Genomic DNA, 18925 nt, shown 5'->3' with positions numbered 1-18925 from the left:
AAGTCAAAAGATCGAAACAGTAATTATGACAGATAAAATCTTGATCATGCGTAGATAAAATCTAAATGTAATTCAACCACCTCACATACAAATGATAAAGTCTTGTCTTAAAAAAAAAAGTTCAAAGGTTCGACAGTATTTTGCTTTCTCATCCTGCGTTTTCATAATAATTGGGGTTTTTTTTCCTTCATTTGTTTAAACATCAAAATGGATTATGACATGTTTTTATTTGCATCATTTGTATAAACACCAAAACGGTTTATGACTTGTTCTTATTTTTTCAGTTGTCTGAACATCAAAACAAATCATCGCGTGTTCATGCTAATGACTCACTAGTATCAAAATAAACTTGATTTGACATTCGACGCAATTTGTTATCTAACTGCGGTCAGACCCAACCTGTAGTATTTGCGTCTTAGTTTGTCGTTTTAAGTAATGCAACTTATCCTAGGCTTTGTTGAGGCAATTTTTTTTTTTCAAATTAAGAAAACTTAAATAAAGCTAAGGTAAAAGAGTTTGGTGAATATGTTTAACGCATCTATTACATTGAACTTGAAATAAGGTATATAACAGATACAGTTTAGTCTTCCTCATATCTTGACTTACATCTAGAAATTGACAATGAAGGTCGGTTGAAAACAAAACTTTGCGACAAAAGAGATGATTTCAGCTTCCCAATTGTGACCTTTACATTTCTATGTATCAACATTCCAGCAGCGTCTGCATATGCATTCCCCCACTCCCAGTTGATACGATATTCTATTTTCATAACATATACAAATTTTTATTTTGATAAATTGTGTACTTGTTTTTTGTATTTTTCGTTTCGTCATCATTTAAACTTGTTGATATTATATTGGTGCAATAAATAATCTACAACATATACTAATCTTCCTCATGGACCTTCGACTTGCAACTGATCAAAGCAGTAAATCAAACTATCGCTTTATATAATTGTAATTATAGCGATTTCCTTATCTTCTTTAATTTCCATGTTTATTGAAACAAACATAAATATAGTGAACAAGATCAAAACAGTTAGTTTCATAACTGTAAAGATTGAAATTTACATAGAACAATAAGTTATGAATAGAAAAAAAAAGAGTGTAATGTTTTCAGTTTTGGGAAAATACAGATTCAACCTATAATTATATATGTGTTAGATATCAAACTGACTACTATCTTACTAAAACTTGTCAGTATTAAAGTGCAAAAAAAAATAGTTTATTTGATCACGTTGAACTAAAATAATAACCCATTCAACCAATATATATATATATATATATATATGCATGTATGCTGAAATATTTGTTTTTATCATGAAAAGATATCCTTTATGCCGAATTTAGGTGCTAATTAAGGAGTTTGAAATAATTTCCAGCATCAATTTTGAACGTTAAACAAATAAAAGGGCTTAAATCTATTCTGAAATAATGAGAAAAGGATGAAATTTTACCTAATTTGCCCGAGTATCTTTATATTTACGATTTTAAGTTTTCTGTGAAGTGTTTGTCGACTTTTGGGTTTATTTTGTCGGTTATTTTCTGGCCATGGTTTGTCTGGCTTTTTTAATCTATGCATGCATCTTTCGGTGATGTCTTAATTTTTAAAATTCAAATACGGCGATTAGATATACTATAAGTATAGTTTTTGTGGTGGTCATTATGGTGTTAAAGCGAAAACGCATTTATTCGGTACTACACAAAACTATAGTATATATATGTACATTATTAAGCTACTAAAACATCATAAAAATTCCTGAAGTGTAAACATTTTAGTACTGTAGAACTCCTGTAAATTTGAAAATCTATTTTATATAACATTTAACTACTTTTTAAAGTATGTATCCTTTATTTCTTATAAAATTCCGTCACCTGGACGTACATATAAGTAAATTATAAATCAGATTGATAATTGAGCATTTGTATTCAATGACAGTTTTGAATAAAAATTCGAAGTAAAAGATGAAAATTTTTATATTTGTTATTTTTTAATTGCTATTAGATTCGTGCCCCACAGAGTCAATATTCTGTTTTCATTTCTTCGAGCAGATACGTTTTATTTATTTATTGATTTGTTTATTCATGAATGCACATTTATACGAAGGTTTGATTGAATATTAACAAAACAAATTACACAACGCATAAAATCATAAAATAAACATTACAACATAGCAAGTATATAAATGAAGAACTTATGCAGGTGTGGAGTCCAACCGCCTCGGTGCAAACGACTTTTTGATTATAGGGAACATGTCGAAGTGTTGTTTTATGCAAATTCTAACTGCAAGTATTTTGCAATAACTAGAAATGTACATAAAGCAGGTGTATACTTAATTTGATTGACTGAAATGTAACAAATCTGGAATCACTTGTTTGAACACGAGTGAAAATTCTATCACAATTCACTTTAGATAATAGAAATGGACACTATTTAACTTGCAAAATATTGTTTTAGACATTTTGCAAAGTGGTAAATTTAAATCTAATATAAAAATAAGAAGATGAGGTATGATTGCCAATGAGACAATGAGTAAAACCCATACCGCATAGTCAGCTATAAAAGGCCCTAAAATGACAAATGTATTTAACAATTCAAACGAGAAAAAGCTTGTTTAAAATAGTGTGTTTAAAACTGTACTATATATAGATAGTATTAGTAATATCAAATCTTCATCTTGGTAGCTATACCTTGCAGGTTTGTATTGTGTGTTTTAAGTTTAAGACATGAGGACTAGATAGACAAAGTGGGAGGACATCCAAAACCGAAATGAGTTAATTAAAATCTGAAAATACATCTATCTTAGCTTTTGATCAATTTTGGGTTAAGTTTCAAATGTTCCTTTATATTTGTTTTGCTTACATGACCAAAATTTGGCAAAATATATAAAATTGCAGTTTTGGGTCGTCTTGAAATATTTTAAATAATTAAGTTACATTTAAGAAATACAACATAATGTTGTAACAAAATCACTGTATACATATGAATCTACAATACACTAATAATTCTGTTAAAAAATAGAGACATCTTGAGAGTGAGTGAAACAAAAATTGGCCATACACACATCCTTTCTCTACAGTCATTACAGGAAACACATACATATATATTCGACATGGAACGTAGTGCACAGATTAGTTGATTGTTGGTTGCTTGACGTCCAGTGGCAAATATTTCATGCACGTTCAGGTCAATCTTTATCACGATCGATGCGTACGATCGTGCATGTTGACGTAAGTATACAAAAATATACTGATAACTTTCATAATCATTTACATATAAACTTTAAACATTATAGTTTGTATAAACTAAAATTTCTATTATTTCTAAAGTTTACCCTAGAAAGCAAATCACTTTTGCCATATTTATATGGGATTTTGTTTTTAGATATTGCAGCTTTTCAACAAGATTGAACAAGGCAAAGGCGTTTTGGTGTCCCAGAATTGTCTGTTTTCACGTCTAGAATTTGCATGACTTTATCCTTTTTTGGAAAATAAATAGTATAACGTTAAATTGATAATTTTACGTCATGTGCAACGAGTTGATAAGAAATGATGAACATTAAATCAAAATGATATTGCAACATATTACTACTGGAATAACAATTTCGTACAAATGAAACTGAACTATTATAGATTTAAAAATGAGGCTCTGCCTCGATTCAATAAAATTTATTTTATTAATCGCATGTCCTGTCATTATACATGTTTAGTGTCTTATCTTATCCGGTGTATTGTCTCGTAAACAAAGAAATGGTGTTTATTTTGTGCTTCGTTTTTACGATATTTTGTACAGTGGAGTGCCAGGATTATATATTCAAAACCATCGACAGTCTTGAAGAGCGACTTTCAACTCTGGAATCTAACAGAAATGCATGTCCAGCATGTTGTGACTGTGTTAGTATAAAAACAAAATACAATGACCTTAAAGTTGAAATGGGTCAAGTTATGAATACAGTAAATAAATTGAAACTGGAACTGAATCAGTTACGGGCCTCAGAAACTACCTTCATACGAATGTCTACAACCTCAGGTTCGCAACAAGGAATTTATCAACAAACGCCAAAGTCAAATGTAGCTTCGTCAACTATACAGCATAAAACCACTATCTCAACAAAGATGTTCTTCACTACAAAACCAACAGTCATATTTCCAGGTAGAACAAAGGAAACTATTTTGCCTACTACTACCACGATAGCTTCTACCTCAACGAGAATGTTATCAACTACAACCAAAACAACATCACCCACTACAAACAAAACAACATCACCAACTACAACCAAAACAACATCACCAACCACAACCAAAACAACATCACCAACCACAACCAAAACATCACCAACTACCTCATCGACTATTTCTGTAACGGCCTTCACAACTCTAGCAGGTAGTTATACATGTATTATGTAGATATATGATAAGCGTTAACTCGTTAAAAAGATACAACGAACCCGTCTGTACTCTTCGGTCTAAACGTTTCTATTCATTTAATTGATATTGGTGTTTTGATTGTTCTCTATGTACAATCTAATTGAAATATCGATCAATCGTAACGGCTCAGTATAACGAAATCAGAGATATATGTTTTAATTAAGATTGCTCTCTGTATGTCCTCCGTCCCGTTCAAAGTCCCTCTTTCTCTCTAACCACGAAGTTGTTACTATTGATAAATGATACTATAAGTATATAGTCAAAAGAACTAAAACACATTCGATTTGTTGTTGTGGGATATAAAAACAAACTAACGAAAATGAAGAGCAAATGCGGATAACTAATTTTAATTAGATTGCCAAAAAGAAAACGTGCTAGTGGTACGTATATCATGTAAATGAAACAATTTGTTGACACTTTTGGCAAGACATTACAGGTGTGTTCATTTTGCTGCATTTTAAAGTAAATGGTAAACGAAGATTTCGAGAGGTATGATAAAAACATATATTCATGGACAGGCAGTGACGGAAGCTAAAATAATTAGAGGACAAAAAGCACAAATGAGCATTCACAACACAAGATTTTGTTACGGCGCGAAATATTTGGAACTTTAATTAAATTCCTTTCTGATATTGATATTTTGGGATAAGAATAGAAAACTGATGCAGAAACATTTTCATATATACACTTGAAAATCAAACACGATTCCTGAAGTATGGACATTGTAAATATTGTACAGGACGACACCTCATGAAACTTCGCGTTGGTCTAGCGTGTCAATGGGTTAAGTGACTATCTTGCATGCGTTTGTACTTTCTCACCTTAGTCTTGATCTTGAGCTTAAGATTCGAATTACCTCTTTTCTTAATACTTCTGAGTTATTATGATTTTATAGTTAAAAAAATGAATCCTGACAAAAGATCTACAAAGAAAACATTTCAATTTTAGGACCACAACACGACTGTAAAGATGTCGTTAAAAATGGACACAATGGAAGTGGTTTGTATGACCTTAGTTTACCAAATGGTAAGTAGATAGTTATGATATGAAAAGTAAAATAAGGAAAATTCTAGCCCCATCCATGCTAAGGGTATAGTAAATTCAGGGGAGGAATAGCCTAAAACAGAATAAATATCGCAGAGCGAAGCGAAATAAAAACTTTGTTTGGAGTTTATTCTAAAAAAGGATTTATTTAAAATCAAAGACGGGCGTATGCCCTCAACGCCCCTCACCCTGAATCCGCCACTGATATTACTACTTCTTATAGACTCCTCCAAAGTAAAAATGACGAATTTACAAAATATGTTTCGAAAATATGCCGGAAATCAATGATGTTAACTTATGAAATAACAAATCAAACCATTGAAACTCTAAAAAATAACACACCTTTTTGTGAAGTTGAACTTTACTGATCTAGAACTCATAAATGTGCACGAAAGAAAAGAAAATCAAATGATAAATGCATATGACAAATATGAATGATATTTTAAAAAGTATAAAACACATAATAATCTATCAAATATTCGTGTTGGCAAAAGATAATGGCAGTAATTAGGGATAGTGAACAATCGCCGACTGTTATTGAGATAATATGCGAGTATATTAAATGCATTTTATTCTATAAAAAATCAGTGTAGTTTTAACATTATGATATATCTCTTAATTTCATAACATTATAATGTATCTCATTAATTCTCTTAGATGACATAGTTTGTTGAAAACATAAAGCATAAAAAGACATCTGGGGTATACGACAGAAACAACGCAGACGACATCTCGGGTATACGTCAGAAACAACCCAGACGACATCTCGATGATATTTTGGCGAACATACAGATTTATAGTACATAAAAGTGTAAATTGTTAAGCGTTGGCGACGTTTTTAAGGTTGTGGTCTTGTCAGTTTCCTTTTTTATTAATCATTAATTATTATGGAACTTTTAATATTTAATATTTAATTGAGTCCATTAAATCCCTTGCGTACATTGGCGTTGTACTCGGTAAATTAATTTTCATTTTTCAGTGAGTCATACACTGTTTTGTCAATTGTTTTCATAAGTCAAATGTCCCGAATGAAAGACTGTATACTTATAAAAAACAATATACCAACAGGCGCGCATTCAGACGCGGGCGCCGGATAATAACAAATATATAATTTACAGGTAAAAATATCGACATTTTTTTGGTCAAAATATGGTCCTCTGACTTCTTATTTTCAGGAGCAAACCCCTTAATATCTTATTCTAGATCCGTGCCCCCGAGTCGGAGAAGGATAGACAACATCACTAAAAGAGTCAACAAAATAAAGACAAAAACACTAAACAAAAAGCTCAAGACTAAAAAAAAAAACACGAATAAAACAGACGATGAACTCGGGTCAGCAATGATTTCCCTACTAGTGTATTTTAAATATGTTTGATTAGAATGCTTTATTGTGTTTTGCAACTTTCAAGGTAAGCAACTTACAGCTTATTGTGACCTACAAAAAGATGGAGGTGGATGGATTGTTATACAGAGGCGGATTGATGGTAAACAGAGCTATAATCAGAATTGGACTCAATATAAATCAGGGTTTGGAAATCCTTTACATGAATTCTGGATAGGCAATGAAAACCTTCATGCTTTAACGGATGGGAAAGATGTAATTTTACACATCCAGATGACGACATGGGAAGGGAAAAACTATACGGCGGTTTATAGTGGTTTTCATGTAGGGAACGAGCAAGAGAAGTACAAATTGAATATACAGCAAATGATTTCTGGTGATGCAGGTTGGTGTATACTAAAATTAACAATATATTTTATCATGAGGGTCTGGATTTGGGGGTTTCTTTCTTTCTGTAATCTTTTTAAATTTATGGTACGTTTTTCACTCTTCTTAAATTTTTTGGCCAATTTTTCTCTATTCTTTATATTTTTACCCATTCTCTTTGCCCCCGTCCAGACCCTCTATCATGGGAAACTGTAAACCTAGAATAAAAGAATTGACACTATTGTTAAGACTACCAAGTCACTTTTGGTTACTAGTTATTAAAAGGTAGACGTGGTTATTGGCAAGTTTAAAGACAAGAAATATGTCCTGTAAAGTGCATGACCATGCAGTGTCAAATCATCATGTCAGACCAACGAATGTCTGTTTGATACAATATGATGTCTACTTTTGAACCGAGTTCTCTTTTTCGAGTTTGAATGTGCTTTACAATCTTTTGAAACGCAAGTAAAATAAATTGCTTTGCCGAGCGCAGCTGGATACGACCGCAGAGGTCCAACCCTGAACAGTTGGGGCAAAAATAGACACAATATTCGCGCTTGATACAGTTCTGAATTTGGATTGTAATTAAATATTTGACACATAATAGATTTCTGACACAGAATAACTGTAGTCAAAGAACTTAGAATTGGTTATATGATTTGAATTTATATTCAATATTTTGCTTTTGTGCAATACACTTTGCTGTTGCGAATTGACCCCCTCCCCCCAAAAAAAATGTTTACCCCCCCCCCTTTTTTTTTGCCAAAAAAAAAAATATTTTCAGAAATTTTCTTTTTAATTTCTGAAATCTGAAATGAGAAAAAAATTGCCACCACCCTTTTTCCCCCAAAAAAATTCTTTCCCTCAAGATATGGTCATAATCTCAATTAAAATTTCTAATGGAGTTTGCAACCATAATTACCCATTTAAATACACCATAAAAGTCTTAAAATAGAAAATGACATACATAATCATGGCTTAAATTAATATTCCTAAATCAGCATTTTTAAATAGTAACTTCTAAAAATACATTGACAGCTAATCACCTCAAGACAATACAACATTTCTTTACACATAATTTAAAAACAGTGTAAGGGAGGTAATCCAAACATAACATTGTACTTTTTTTAATTGTCCATTAACCAGGAAACCCTTGTTTTGCCCCTAATTCCTAAACGGTTTGAGCCATAACCCCCTAAAGCCAATCCGAACCATCCCTTTGTGGTAAGGAAACTTGTGGTATAATTTCAGAGCGATCCATATACCGTTCCACAAGTTATTGTCTGGAAACTAGAAAATATGCTTATTTGGGCCCCTAATTCCTAAACTGTTAGGACTATAACCCCCAAAATCAATCCTAACCTTCCTTTTGTGGTTATAAACCTTGTGTTTAAATTTCATAGATTTCTATTTAAATTTACTAAAGTTATTGTCCGGAAACCAAATGTCTTCGGACGACGACGTGATACCAATATTCGACCGCTACAAACATGCTACTTAACGTACAATTTACTGATATTTATGTTGAAAGATCGTTATAGTTTGAAGAATGACAACTCTTGTCTGTCTAGTCTATTAGAATTTCGAGTTTTAAATAATTTAATCGATTGAAATTATACCGCTCACTGACTCGCCCTAGTCTCAGAACATACCAAAGGTGTGTGTGTTTGTTTTTTTTGGGGGGGGGGGGAGGGGGGGGTGGGGGGGGGGGGTTCGGGGGTGGGGGGTGGACGGTGGTGTCAATTCCATATTTCAAAGAAAATTTTGGATGAAAACTCCCTGCTTTGACTCACATGTATCAATAACAGTCTAATGCAGTCGTTTATATGAGGCCTGGTAGTTTTGAAGAATATTCCTCACAAAGTATACAGTAACCCGACAAAAGAGCTGAAACAGCCAAATGGGTCATCAACTGCACCGAGAAAATCCCGCACCCGAAGGCGGGCTTCATCTGACCCCTAAACAATAATGTATACTAGTTCAACGAAATGGACGCCACACTAAACTTCGAAAGATATAAACGAACCAAATATAAATAAAACCACAAGACTACCAAAGGCTAGAGGTTCCCAACTTAGTAGAGACGCAAAAATGTGGCGGGGTTAAACATGTTTTGTGAGATCCCCCCCCCCCTTATACCTCTAGCCTATATAAATTGACATTGATATACTCTAATTTTTGTATCACAAAAATTAAACGAACCATTCGAGAAACTTTGAACATAATCTTAATGGCAATGCATTGTGCAAATGTGATTTCAGAAAGATGGTAATTTTCACCGGCGCCTTTGATTTCCTAAACGGTCCTCTAACTGTTATGTTCTTTTCTCTCTCCTAGTTTTATTTTCAATCCTGAAACCGCTGTCCCTCAGTCGGTATTTCGCTCGAGTGTGCTAATGATTAGTATGCTTTTAACGGTCAGAAAGTCATTGATTGTGATAGGAACTATATTCGATTACATCGAAGTTATGAATTAAAATTTGCATACTTTTAAAGCTCTAAGAAAAACAATTTCCCGACAGGTAACGTAAAGTCAGCACATGTATATGAACGGGAGATTAACAATTCAATCTCCCGTTCATTTGTTCTTCTTCCATATACTGACCACATTCAACTTTCTGAATATACTGGCAAAATATGTTGCAAAAATCAATCAATTATTTGATCAAATTCTTCATTTAATTTCGTTTCAGGTGATTCATTTAAATATCCATCATCTTATATGTTAAGACACAATAACATGGCTTTTAGTACACCAGATCGTGACAATGATGTCAGCTTTCAGAACTGTGCCCAGTTACTCCAGTCTGGTTGGTGGTTTAACATGTGTTACAGGTAAAGTGTTCAGTTACTTCAATGAAGGATTTATATAATATCTTACTTTATAAATCCTTGCTTCAATCGAGTTGGTGGTTTAGTATGGTTCTTAAGTCTGATTGCTGGTTAAACATGATCGAGTTACAGGTGCCGTGTTCAGTTACTTTAGTCTTTTTGGTGGTTTACTATTGGTAACAGGTGAAGTGTCCAGGTACTTCATCCCGATTGGTGGTTTAACATGTGTTACAAGTAAAGTATTCAGTTACTTTAGTCTGGTTGGTGGTTTAACATGTGTAACATGTAAAGTTTTGAGTTACTGCAATCAGATTGGTAGTTAAACATGGTTACTTCAGTCTGGTTGGTGTTTAAACATGTGTTACAGGTAAATGTTCAGTAACGTCATCCTTGTTGGTGTTTAAACATGTGTTACAGGTAGGTTTTCAGGCTGTTGGTGGTTAACAATGTAATGTTATGTAACAAGTAATGTTTTCAGTTACTTTAGTCTGTTTGGTGGTTAAATATGTGCTACAAGTAAAGTATTCAGCTACTTCAGTGTGGCAGGTGATTAAACATGGTTACTTCAGTCTGGTTGGTGATTTAACCTGTGTTACTGGTAAATTTTTCAGTTACTTCAGTCTTGGTTGTTTAACCTATGTTATGGTTTAGGGGTTTAGTTACTTCAGTCTTGTCGGTGGTTAAACATGGTTACTCCAATCTGGTTGTAGGTTTAACTTGTGTTACAGGTAATGTGTTCAGTTTATTCAGTCTTGTAAGGGATTAAACATGTGTTACAGGTTAGGTGGTCAGTTATTCTATTTCACTTCTGGCTGCTTTCAAGCATGTTTTTGGTAGCCATTACTTTTAAATAATTCTGGTTTTAGATGTGTAATGTGTAACAGATAATATATATTCAGTTTATTTGGTTATTTATCGTTTGTTAAAAGTAGTCACAGTAATTTCAGTCGGTATTAAAGTAGTTTAACATGTGTTTAATTTAAAGTTAAGTTTTGTAGTCTGGTTGGTAATTTAACAGAGTTGATCCATCCTGTTTGTTGATTTATGATGCATTGTTTTTATTGCTAGTGTTAAGATGTTAAAAGAAATTTTTTCTAATGCAGTTCTAAATTCTAGTCCATAGGGACTTGACTACAGGTCACATATATAACCTATTAATCGTCTACGTGCATTTAAAAAAAACTTATGCCCCTACTATCCGTGGGTGTTGGATAGTAGTGGCATACGTTTTTTTTTAAATGAAAGAAGATGATTAACAGGCTATATTAGCCTATATATATATATATATATATATATGACCTGTAGTCAAGTCCCTATGTTCTAGTCATGCTAGTTGGCAGTTACAGATATGAGGGTCTAGATGGGGTTTTCAAAATAGAGAATAATGGACCAATACTACAGAAAAACATAATCAAAAATAAAGAACAGAGGAAAAAGGGTACTTGAATATAAAGAATAGAGAATAATGGGCACACTTTATAAAGAAAAGAGAATTGAAGGATCTCAGATATGTCATTTAGGTTAGTCTGGTTAACAATGGTCAAATATGTTTTACAGGTAAAGTTAAACTTTTGGGATCAAACAATTTATCGCTTAGTCTTGCTTCACCTTGTTTTCTGTGAAATGTTGTTTTGCAAGCGAAGTGTCCTGCTGATTCAGTATAAAACATGTGTTTGGCATGAAAATTTTAAAGCTGTCTTTTTACTTCAACCTGGTAACATCATTGTTCAACATGTGTTTCACAAAATGTGAATGAAAGAGTGTAAAATATGCGCCAAGAAAATATCTCTAGCTAGAAGGTCATTTTAGATGTAACATAAAATTGAGTATGGAAATGGGAATATGTCAAAGAGACAACAACCCGTTTAAAGAGCAGACAACAGCCGATGGCCACCAATGGGTCTTCAACGCAGCGAGAAAATCCAGCACCCGGAGGTGGTCATCAGCTGGCCCCTAAATAAAATTGTGTACTAATTCAGTGAAAATGGACGTCCCACTAAACTTAAGTATATGTAAATTTACATATACATAAGTATATGTAAATTTTAAAGCCATCTTCTTACTTCAATCTGGTAACATAACTGTTTAACATGTGTTTCACAAAATGTGAATAAAAAAGTGTCAAACATGTGCCAAAAAAATATCTCTAGTTAAACGGACATTTAAGATGTAACATAAGTTTATGTAAGTTTTAAAGCTGTCTTTTTACTTGAATCTGGTAACATCATTGTTTAACATGTGTTTCACAAAATGTGAATGAAAGAGTGTTCAACATGTGCTAAGAAATATCTCTAGCTAAAAGGTCATTTAAGATGCCACATAAGTATATGAAGTTTTTCAGGTCACAAAACTATTAGTTGTACTTGTACATTTCATGAAATGAAAACCTGATTCATTTATTTATATTAAACACAGAACAAAAAACAAGCAGAGATATCACCAGTCTTAGTGACCAAATTCTTACTCACTGGTATAAGTGCTGTAATTTACAACCAAAATCATATACAAACCAAAATCATATACAGGATTTTAGTTTTATAATGAAGTGTTTAAAAAAATAAAATCAGTTGCTGAAAATATGATGATTTGGTTTCGTAATATATTGGTCATTTTAAGTATATAATTTTTACCTTTCAAAAGACATAAAAAAGATAGACCAATAAAACTGACCTAAGAAAAACAATACAAAATGTGCACATCTTTCAAACCACTTTTTCACAAAAATTAAACAGTTCATTTTCTGTTCTCAAATAATAAAAATGTACTGTCATCTTTTTTCTTAACATGTTTGAAGTTACACTATTTTTCAGTTCGAATTTAAATGGGTTATATTTGAGTGGACCATATGGTCACAGATATTATGGTGAATATTTTGGACAGCCAACAACAGAAGGCACAGGAATAGAGTGGTATCCCCTGAAACAGTACTCACTGAAATATGCTGAAATGAAAATCAGAGCAAAACAAATTTTATTTCTCATCAATATTTTTTTTTCTAATTTTTTCACTGTATGGGCCAAATTCCAAAGTAAGAAATTTCAGGAATTAGGTTTCTCAAATGTTTTCAAACATTTTTCTTAGAGCAGAGGGAAATATTTATCATTACAACATGAACAGGAAGGATATTTATAGATATCAAATAAAGATTGATGTGTTGGCCCTTAAGATGCAAACGAGCCTTTTCAACTACTCTTGCTAAGAATATCCGAATGGATGTATGGGATGTAAATAAAACATCTAATTCTGTTTTGCAAGCTGAAAGCTTTAATACACAGCCACATTCATTTAGGGACATTGTATCTAAAATACGGGTACTTTTATCAGAACTGCCTGACCCAATTCACGACTCTTACAATTCATCAACAATTGTTCACTTCAGAAGAAGATTTCCATCAAACTAACCAGTCCATATAAACACTGATTTAAGTTAGAGTTAAGATAATTTTCTACTGAGTCAGATTTAATATTTATTTCAATTAGAGACATTTCTCTTTGAATCATGATAGAGGGAAATGTGCATAATTTCTTCATAAATCAACCAAATTTAATCGACTGCTAGATGTAAAAAAAAAATTATTTCCTATAAACAATTTTTGTTCGCATAAGCTGTGAGCTTGTGACGTATATAAATTATCACTAAGCTTTAATCAGACTTGATTGTAGCACGTTTAAATTTTGTTAGTTTAATTAGAAATCAACCAGTTTGCCCTCCAACATGGTAGCCAAGGGAAATAACTACGACACAATCTACATCATTGGAATACCATCAACAGAACATTTGTTTATCCCTTTTCTTGAAATAACCACATATTTATTATAAGGCCAAAAATAAAATTTAGATTGTTTGATGTTGTCTACCTACACACCTAAAAAGCAGCCTACCTCAATAAAAGTCTGTACCAACACCATATGATAGGTTATGATGAATATTAAAGACCAAAGCTTATTGAAAGACCAATCCTGAAATCTTTGTAAGGCACCAACCATTCGTCTTTAATTTGCTGGTTGGTATTTGTTGTAATTAAAAGACAAATTGTTTGATCTCAAAATTCTTGAAAAAAAAACAAACATTTTTTCAAAAGGGAAGTGAAAACATTTTTGTTCTTATTGAGAATGAGTAAAAAATATAAAAAAGATTGATCACAAAAAATCTTATTTCTAAACGTTAATGAATTTTTTTTCTTTCGATTGATATTGAACATAAATTGTTTTCCCCCACCACAAAAGATGAATGGTTGGTGATAAAGATCACCAATCAAAGTACTGTAACGTGTTCGCGAACCGGTTAGAATCTTTCTTCCCAACTAAATCAACCACAAGACCAGACAGACACCAACTGGAACCAATAACTGACCAAAATAATTAAATAGAAAAACTTAAGGCTCAAAATAATTACTACTGCATTAAATGTGAACATTCAACACTCAAACACATTTAAGTTAAAATACGAAGTCTTCATTATACATAAATTAGTATTCACAATGTTACATAAATATTTGTCCCCACAAAAATAAACAATATCAACAAAATTTTTGGCACTGCTATCATCCAAAATCGCCACATTACTTTTTACCAATACCTTATGATATTTTCAGGTTTATTATTCATCTTTTTCTCATATACATGTACCCCTCCATATAATTATTTTTCTATATGAAGTACAATATATGTGTACATTTGTAAACTCAACTTGTCGGGTAAACTTTATTTATTATGTTTTGATTTTAAATGCCAATTCATAGAAGCTTTCTGAACACATATAAAATCACAGTCTGGACATTTTTGTTCCTTCACACCAGTGTGTACTGCCATGTGTGTTCTTAAATTGTAAGAATCTCGAAAAGACTTTTCACATTTGTCATAAGTACACTTGTAGTTGCATTTCTTGTCACAATTCTTTGATTTACTCTGTTGTTTTTTATGGCCATTTTGTTTCACATCTATACATGTTTTTCCATGGACATATCTTTTATGATCAGTCAATGCACTTTTGACTTTGAAACTTTTATTGCAGCTTTCAAATGTACAAACAAACGATCTAGTTTCTTGGTGTGTTTTAGAATGTCTCTTTAATGCAGTAGTTGTAACAAATTTCTTCTGACAAATGTCACATTGTGAATCATATTCACCTGAATGGCGTTTGATGTGAAGGAGCAGACTTCGCTTTTGTTTGCAAGTGTAATCACATTGGGAACATTTTAAGACCGAATCAACTTGACTGACACAATTACTATTATTTTGTTCTTGATGTGAAATATCACTTCGATCACTGCCACCAGTTGTATTATATTCAGGTTCTGTGTCTGGTAAAACTATTTCATTTATAGGGTCCTGTTCATTCTGCTTTTGAGATTCACTTGTAACATCAGAAAAATGAGGTTTTTTAGAGTCCAAAATCTTGGTGTGACGTCTTTTGAAGTGCTTTAAAAGTACCTTCCGACAGGATGCGGCATAGTTACAAGACTCACACTGAAATGGATTTGCCACTTGATGATTGTTTAACATATGCATACAAAACTTTGATTCAAATTTAAATTTTTCATTACAGAGTGAACAAGAATATTCATTTTTACACTCTTTTTCCAGTTTAACTGATGAATTATTTGAGAAAGATATGCATAAGCTCACATTATTTCCAAACAGAGCTGTTGGTAAAACATGAACATCATCACTTATACATGGCATATCATAATTTCGATCATCATCACATTCTAGATGAAGTTCCATTTGATCTAAATTTTCCAAAAGGTCACCATGGATACCACTGGCATCAATTGAACTGATGTTTTCAAGAACACTTTCTTCACTTAATATAAAAGGTTCTAACGTAGGAACTTGTATAATGGTATTAAGGTCTGCCGAAGACAAACCAAGTTCTTCATTATCAAAATTCTGCATCACTATGTATGATTCTTCCTGCATGATATGGTAATATAATTGGTTGTCTCCTCTATACAGTCTGAATTTCTTGGATTATTTCCCTTTTTTTAAATCTTCAATTGAACTGAAAAAGATAGTAATGTACAATTTACATGTAATTACTGAAGATTTCTTTTCAAACTTTTATGAGTAGTATGTTTGAGTTGTCCTGTAATCAATTGATGAGGGTCTGGATGGTCCTTCATTTCTTAATTCTATAATTTTAGACTGTTTTTCTGTATTCTTTATCTTTTTTGCCCATAATTCTCTTTTGTTTGCTTTGTTTGCTGAATATATTTTTCTCTATTATTTATATTTTTACCTTTATTTTGCACTTTTTGCCCATTAATCTCTATTCTGTACAAATAATCAATAGTGCTTAAAAAATGATTTTTAAAAGAAATTCCTCAAGAAACATTACTATCTACAATACATAATTTAATTTTCTTTTGGAATAAATATTCAATACTCTTTTTTATTTAATATGCATATAATATTTGCCACGGTACATTAAGCAGACAATAATAAATCTTTTTTTTTTCATTTTGATAGGAACAAATACTATAACTTTTCTTCCAAAATTAATATTAATCAAGATTATGCAAGGTTCTCAATAATGCAAGTCCATGAGGCCTGTTATATTGGCCTTTAAAAGTTAAAAAACATGTTTGTTTTGTGAACTACAATAAACCTTATTCTTGAAATTTTCCCAGGTGAAAATTTAGTTAGGGAAAAAAAGTTTACTCATCGTGTGTAATTGCTATAAAACAGTAAGGTGATATAATTAGTAACATTTTACAGAGAAATTATCAGAGTGGAATGACATAGATGAAATGTGTGAAAAGATGTGTTTCTTGTCATTGGCTGCGCTGCATGCAGAAGTCCCTAAATCACAAGATTTTCTCCTGCTCAATAAAGTTTATTGCTTTTTAATCATTTTTGTTCTGTACAAATTCAAAAACAGTGGACTGGATAGGTTTTTTTCCTGAAACGTTGGAGATTAAACAATTTTACTCTGTCACTTCAAACATACATGATCTGTTTGATAATCATGATAATGATTTTTGCTTGAGGGACAGCTTGAATTGCTTTGTGGTAGTGGTGAAGAGCTGAGAAATTAAGTACCCCTCCCTGTTCATGAATCTTGATAAATTGAATATTCAAAAATATAAACCCTTTTATAATATTTTCATTTTTTGACAAACAATAAAAGACCTTTATCTATACTCAACTATTTTGTGGAGAGTTAAACAAGATAGATTATGGTTTTAATCACATCTTTGAAAAATACAAAAATCAGATTCACCATCAGCTGTGAACAAAGGGTTGTATAGTCTTTCCGGTATATTAACTCATGTATTTGTCCCTGGTTTCAATTATTTCTGAAATAATCCCCAATCTGATTACCATACTTACAAATGTACTTTCTACATTCATTGAGGTACAGAGTAACAACTGAATAATAGAACTGAATGTGATTACAATGCAAGTTCCCAAATAATCCCTATCATTTTCCGCATGTCACTTTCAAGTTTGAGTGTTTCTCAACAGCAACCCCTGCTCTCCCAAAGTAAATTTGATAAAATAGTGGACATTAGAATTTTGACTGCTTCCAAACGGAAAGAATTTACTAAAAGGTGGATCTGTCATAAAATATAAATGCCTTCATAATATAAGTTCCAAGTGGAAGAACGTTTTCCTAACGGAATAAAGTTTCCAACAGGAACAGATATTATGGCATTGTTTATAAAAGAGAGCAATACCAAAGGGACATTCAAACACATAAGTCGAAAATAAACTGACAATGCCATGGCTAAAATAGAAAACGACTAACAGACGAACAACAGTACACAAAACAACATAGAAAACAAAAGACTCGAGCAACATGAACCCCACCAAATACTAAGGATGATCTCAGGTGCTCCACCTATATTTATAAGTTTCCTGGGGAACTTCTGTTAGTGTTAGGTGGAACAAATATATGTTAACAAATCAAGTACCAGTAACCAATAATAAAATTACACAAGGCCTTTCTAAGTAAAAAATGATTACCCCTCTGACTGTGGTTTTTACTCATTAATTTATAGAAAAGATTGGTTATACACATTTTATTTGGTATTTGGATACGAAAACTGCATTAAAATTTTGAAATTGTATTACCTATCATGGTTAAATAAATTATCTGTTGTATTGGTTCTGTATAAAAATACACTATAACATTCATTTGCACATTATTTAACTTTTTCTTATTTCTTTTCTGGTCCTTTCCGCTACTTTCGCTTTGGAACATCTGGGACAAGATTATTGAAAACGAGGCTATCGCTATATAGCATCCGGGCATGCTAATTTCAACATGGCTGCCGTCTGGAGGTCTGCATTTTGTAAATTTATTCAGTTTTATTGATCAATAACGATTCTTAGAATGTTGCATTTGACTGTAATCAGTACTTGGTATTTCATTTTCACCAAAAACTATTTTATATTCCTTTTCAAAATGTTCATTTTTGATAATTATGCATCATCATCATTTTCCGCCATTTTCTATCGTATTTCGAATTTTTTATCTAAAGAAGACGGACGCAGTTTCCATGGCTTGATTATCCATGAATATTGTTCCCAATGGTTCAGGAGAAACAGTGTTTCGGTGTCGCAAAATATGACGTCAAAACAGTAGAATGTTCGAGAACGGAGGAAGCACGTGTTCTTGACTTAAATTAAATAGCAATGATTCATGTAGAAATTTCCGTTTCAACAGTTGAATATGAAAGCAAAAGTAAAACCGGCAAACTTAAGCACTTACCACATTGTCAGTGAAAGCAACACACAAAACTATTTCATTTAAATGTATGTATTGAAAATTTCACACATGTTTTCAAACAAACTTTATGTTCTAGTCAACTTCAAATTATTTGTAAATTACAGCACTGAATTTCCTTATATTTGGTTTATTTATGTACATGTATGTACAGTACTGTAGATAGGCTATGCATGCAACA

General features: G+C 32.1%; 3 protein-coding genes and 1 long non-coding RNA gene across 8 annotated transcripts in view; 3 read left to right on the top strand and 1 right to left on the bottom strand.

The window, feature by feature from the left end:
* Positions 1 to 3932: 3932 nt before the first annotated feature.
* LOC127721955 (salivary glue protein Sgs-3-like) lies at positions 3933 to 4406 on the top strand. The gene has a single exon (XM_052228826.1). It carries the CDS (start codon positions 3933 to 3935, stop codon positions 4404 to 4406), a length of 474 nt encoding a protein of 157 aa, XP_052084786.1.
* A 978-nt stretch (positions 4407 to 5384) lies between these two features.
* Positions 5385 to 12988, top strand: LOC127704664 (uncharacterized). Its single transcript, XR_007983452.1, has 4 exons — positions 5385 to 5453; positions 6881 to 7198; positions 9872 to 10013; positions 12821 to 12988. It is a non-coding gene; the product is annotated as an uncharacterized LOC127704664 (long non-coding RNA).
* Positions 12989 to 14443: 1455 nt separating this feature from the next.
* Positions 14444 to 18586, bottom strand: LOC127704175 (zinc finger protein 182-like). Its single transcript, XM_052208068.1, has 2 exons — positions 18090 to 18586; positions 14444 to 16014 (listed from the first exon to the last, which is right to left on the bottom strand). The coding sequence occupies exon 2, from the start codon at positions 15930 to 15932 to the stop codon at positions 14715 to 14717; it is 1218 nt and encodes a 405-aa protein (XP_052064028.1). The 5' UTR covers positions 15933 to 16014; positions 18090 to 18586; the 3' UTR covers positions 14444 to 14714.
* The window catches only part of LOC127703943 (E3 ubiquitin-protein ligase HUWE1-like), a 134423-nt gene continuing 133760 nt past the window's right edge, over positions 18263 to 18925 (top strand). For 4 of the 5 annotated variants that reach the window (XM_052207997.1, XM_052207994.1, XM_052207995.1 and 1 more), the window contains exon 1: positions 18694 to 18773. The gene's annotated coding sequence lies outside the window, so the exon portion shown is untranslated. Of the gene's footprint in view, positions 18300 to 18693; positions 18774 to 18925 lie in introns of those variants that run through there. The other variant, XM_052207991.1, reaches the window with a different exon arrangement.

This window comes from Mytilus californianus, unplaced genomic scaffold (genome assembly GCF_021869535.1).
Source record: "Mytilus californianus isolate M0D057914Y unplaced genomic scaffold, xbMytCali1.0.p SCAF_1, whole genome shotgun sequence".
NCBI classification, from domain to species: Eukaryota; Metazoa; Mollusca; class Bivalvia; order Mytilida; family Mytilidae; genus Mytilus; species Mytilus californianus.
The sequence above is the reverse complement of the archived record's forward strand: the minus strand, read 5'-3'. Positions and strand labels throughout refer to the sequence as shown.

What these genes read in the sequence shown, in the direction of transcription:
- LOC127721955 (XM_052228826.1), top strand. Translation starts at nt 3,933, where the DNA reads ATGGGTCAAGTTATGAATACAGTAAATAAATTGAAACTGGAACTGAAT.
- LOC127704175 (XM_052208068.1), bottom strand. Translation starts at nt 15,932, where the DNA reads ATGCAGGAAGAATCATACATAGTGATGCAGAATTTTGATAATGAAGAA.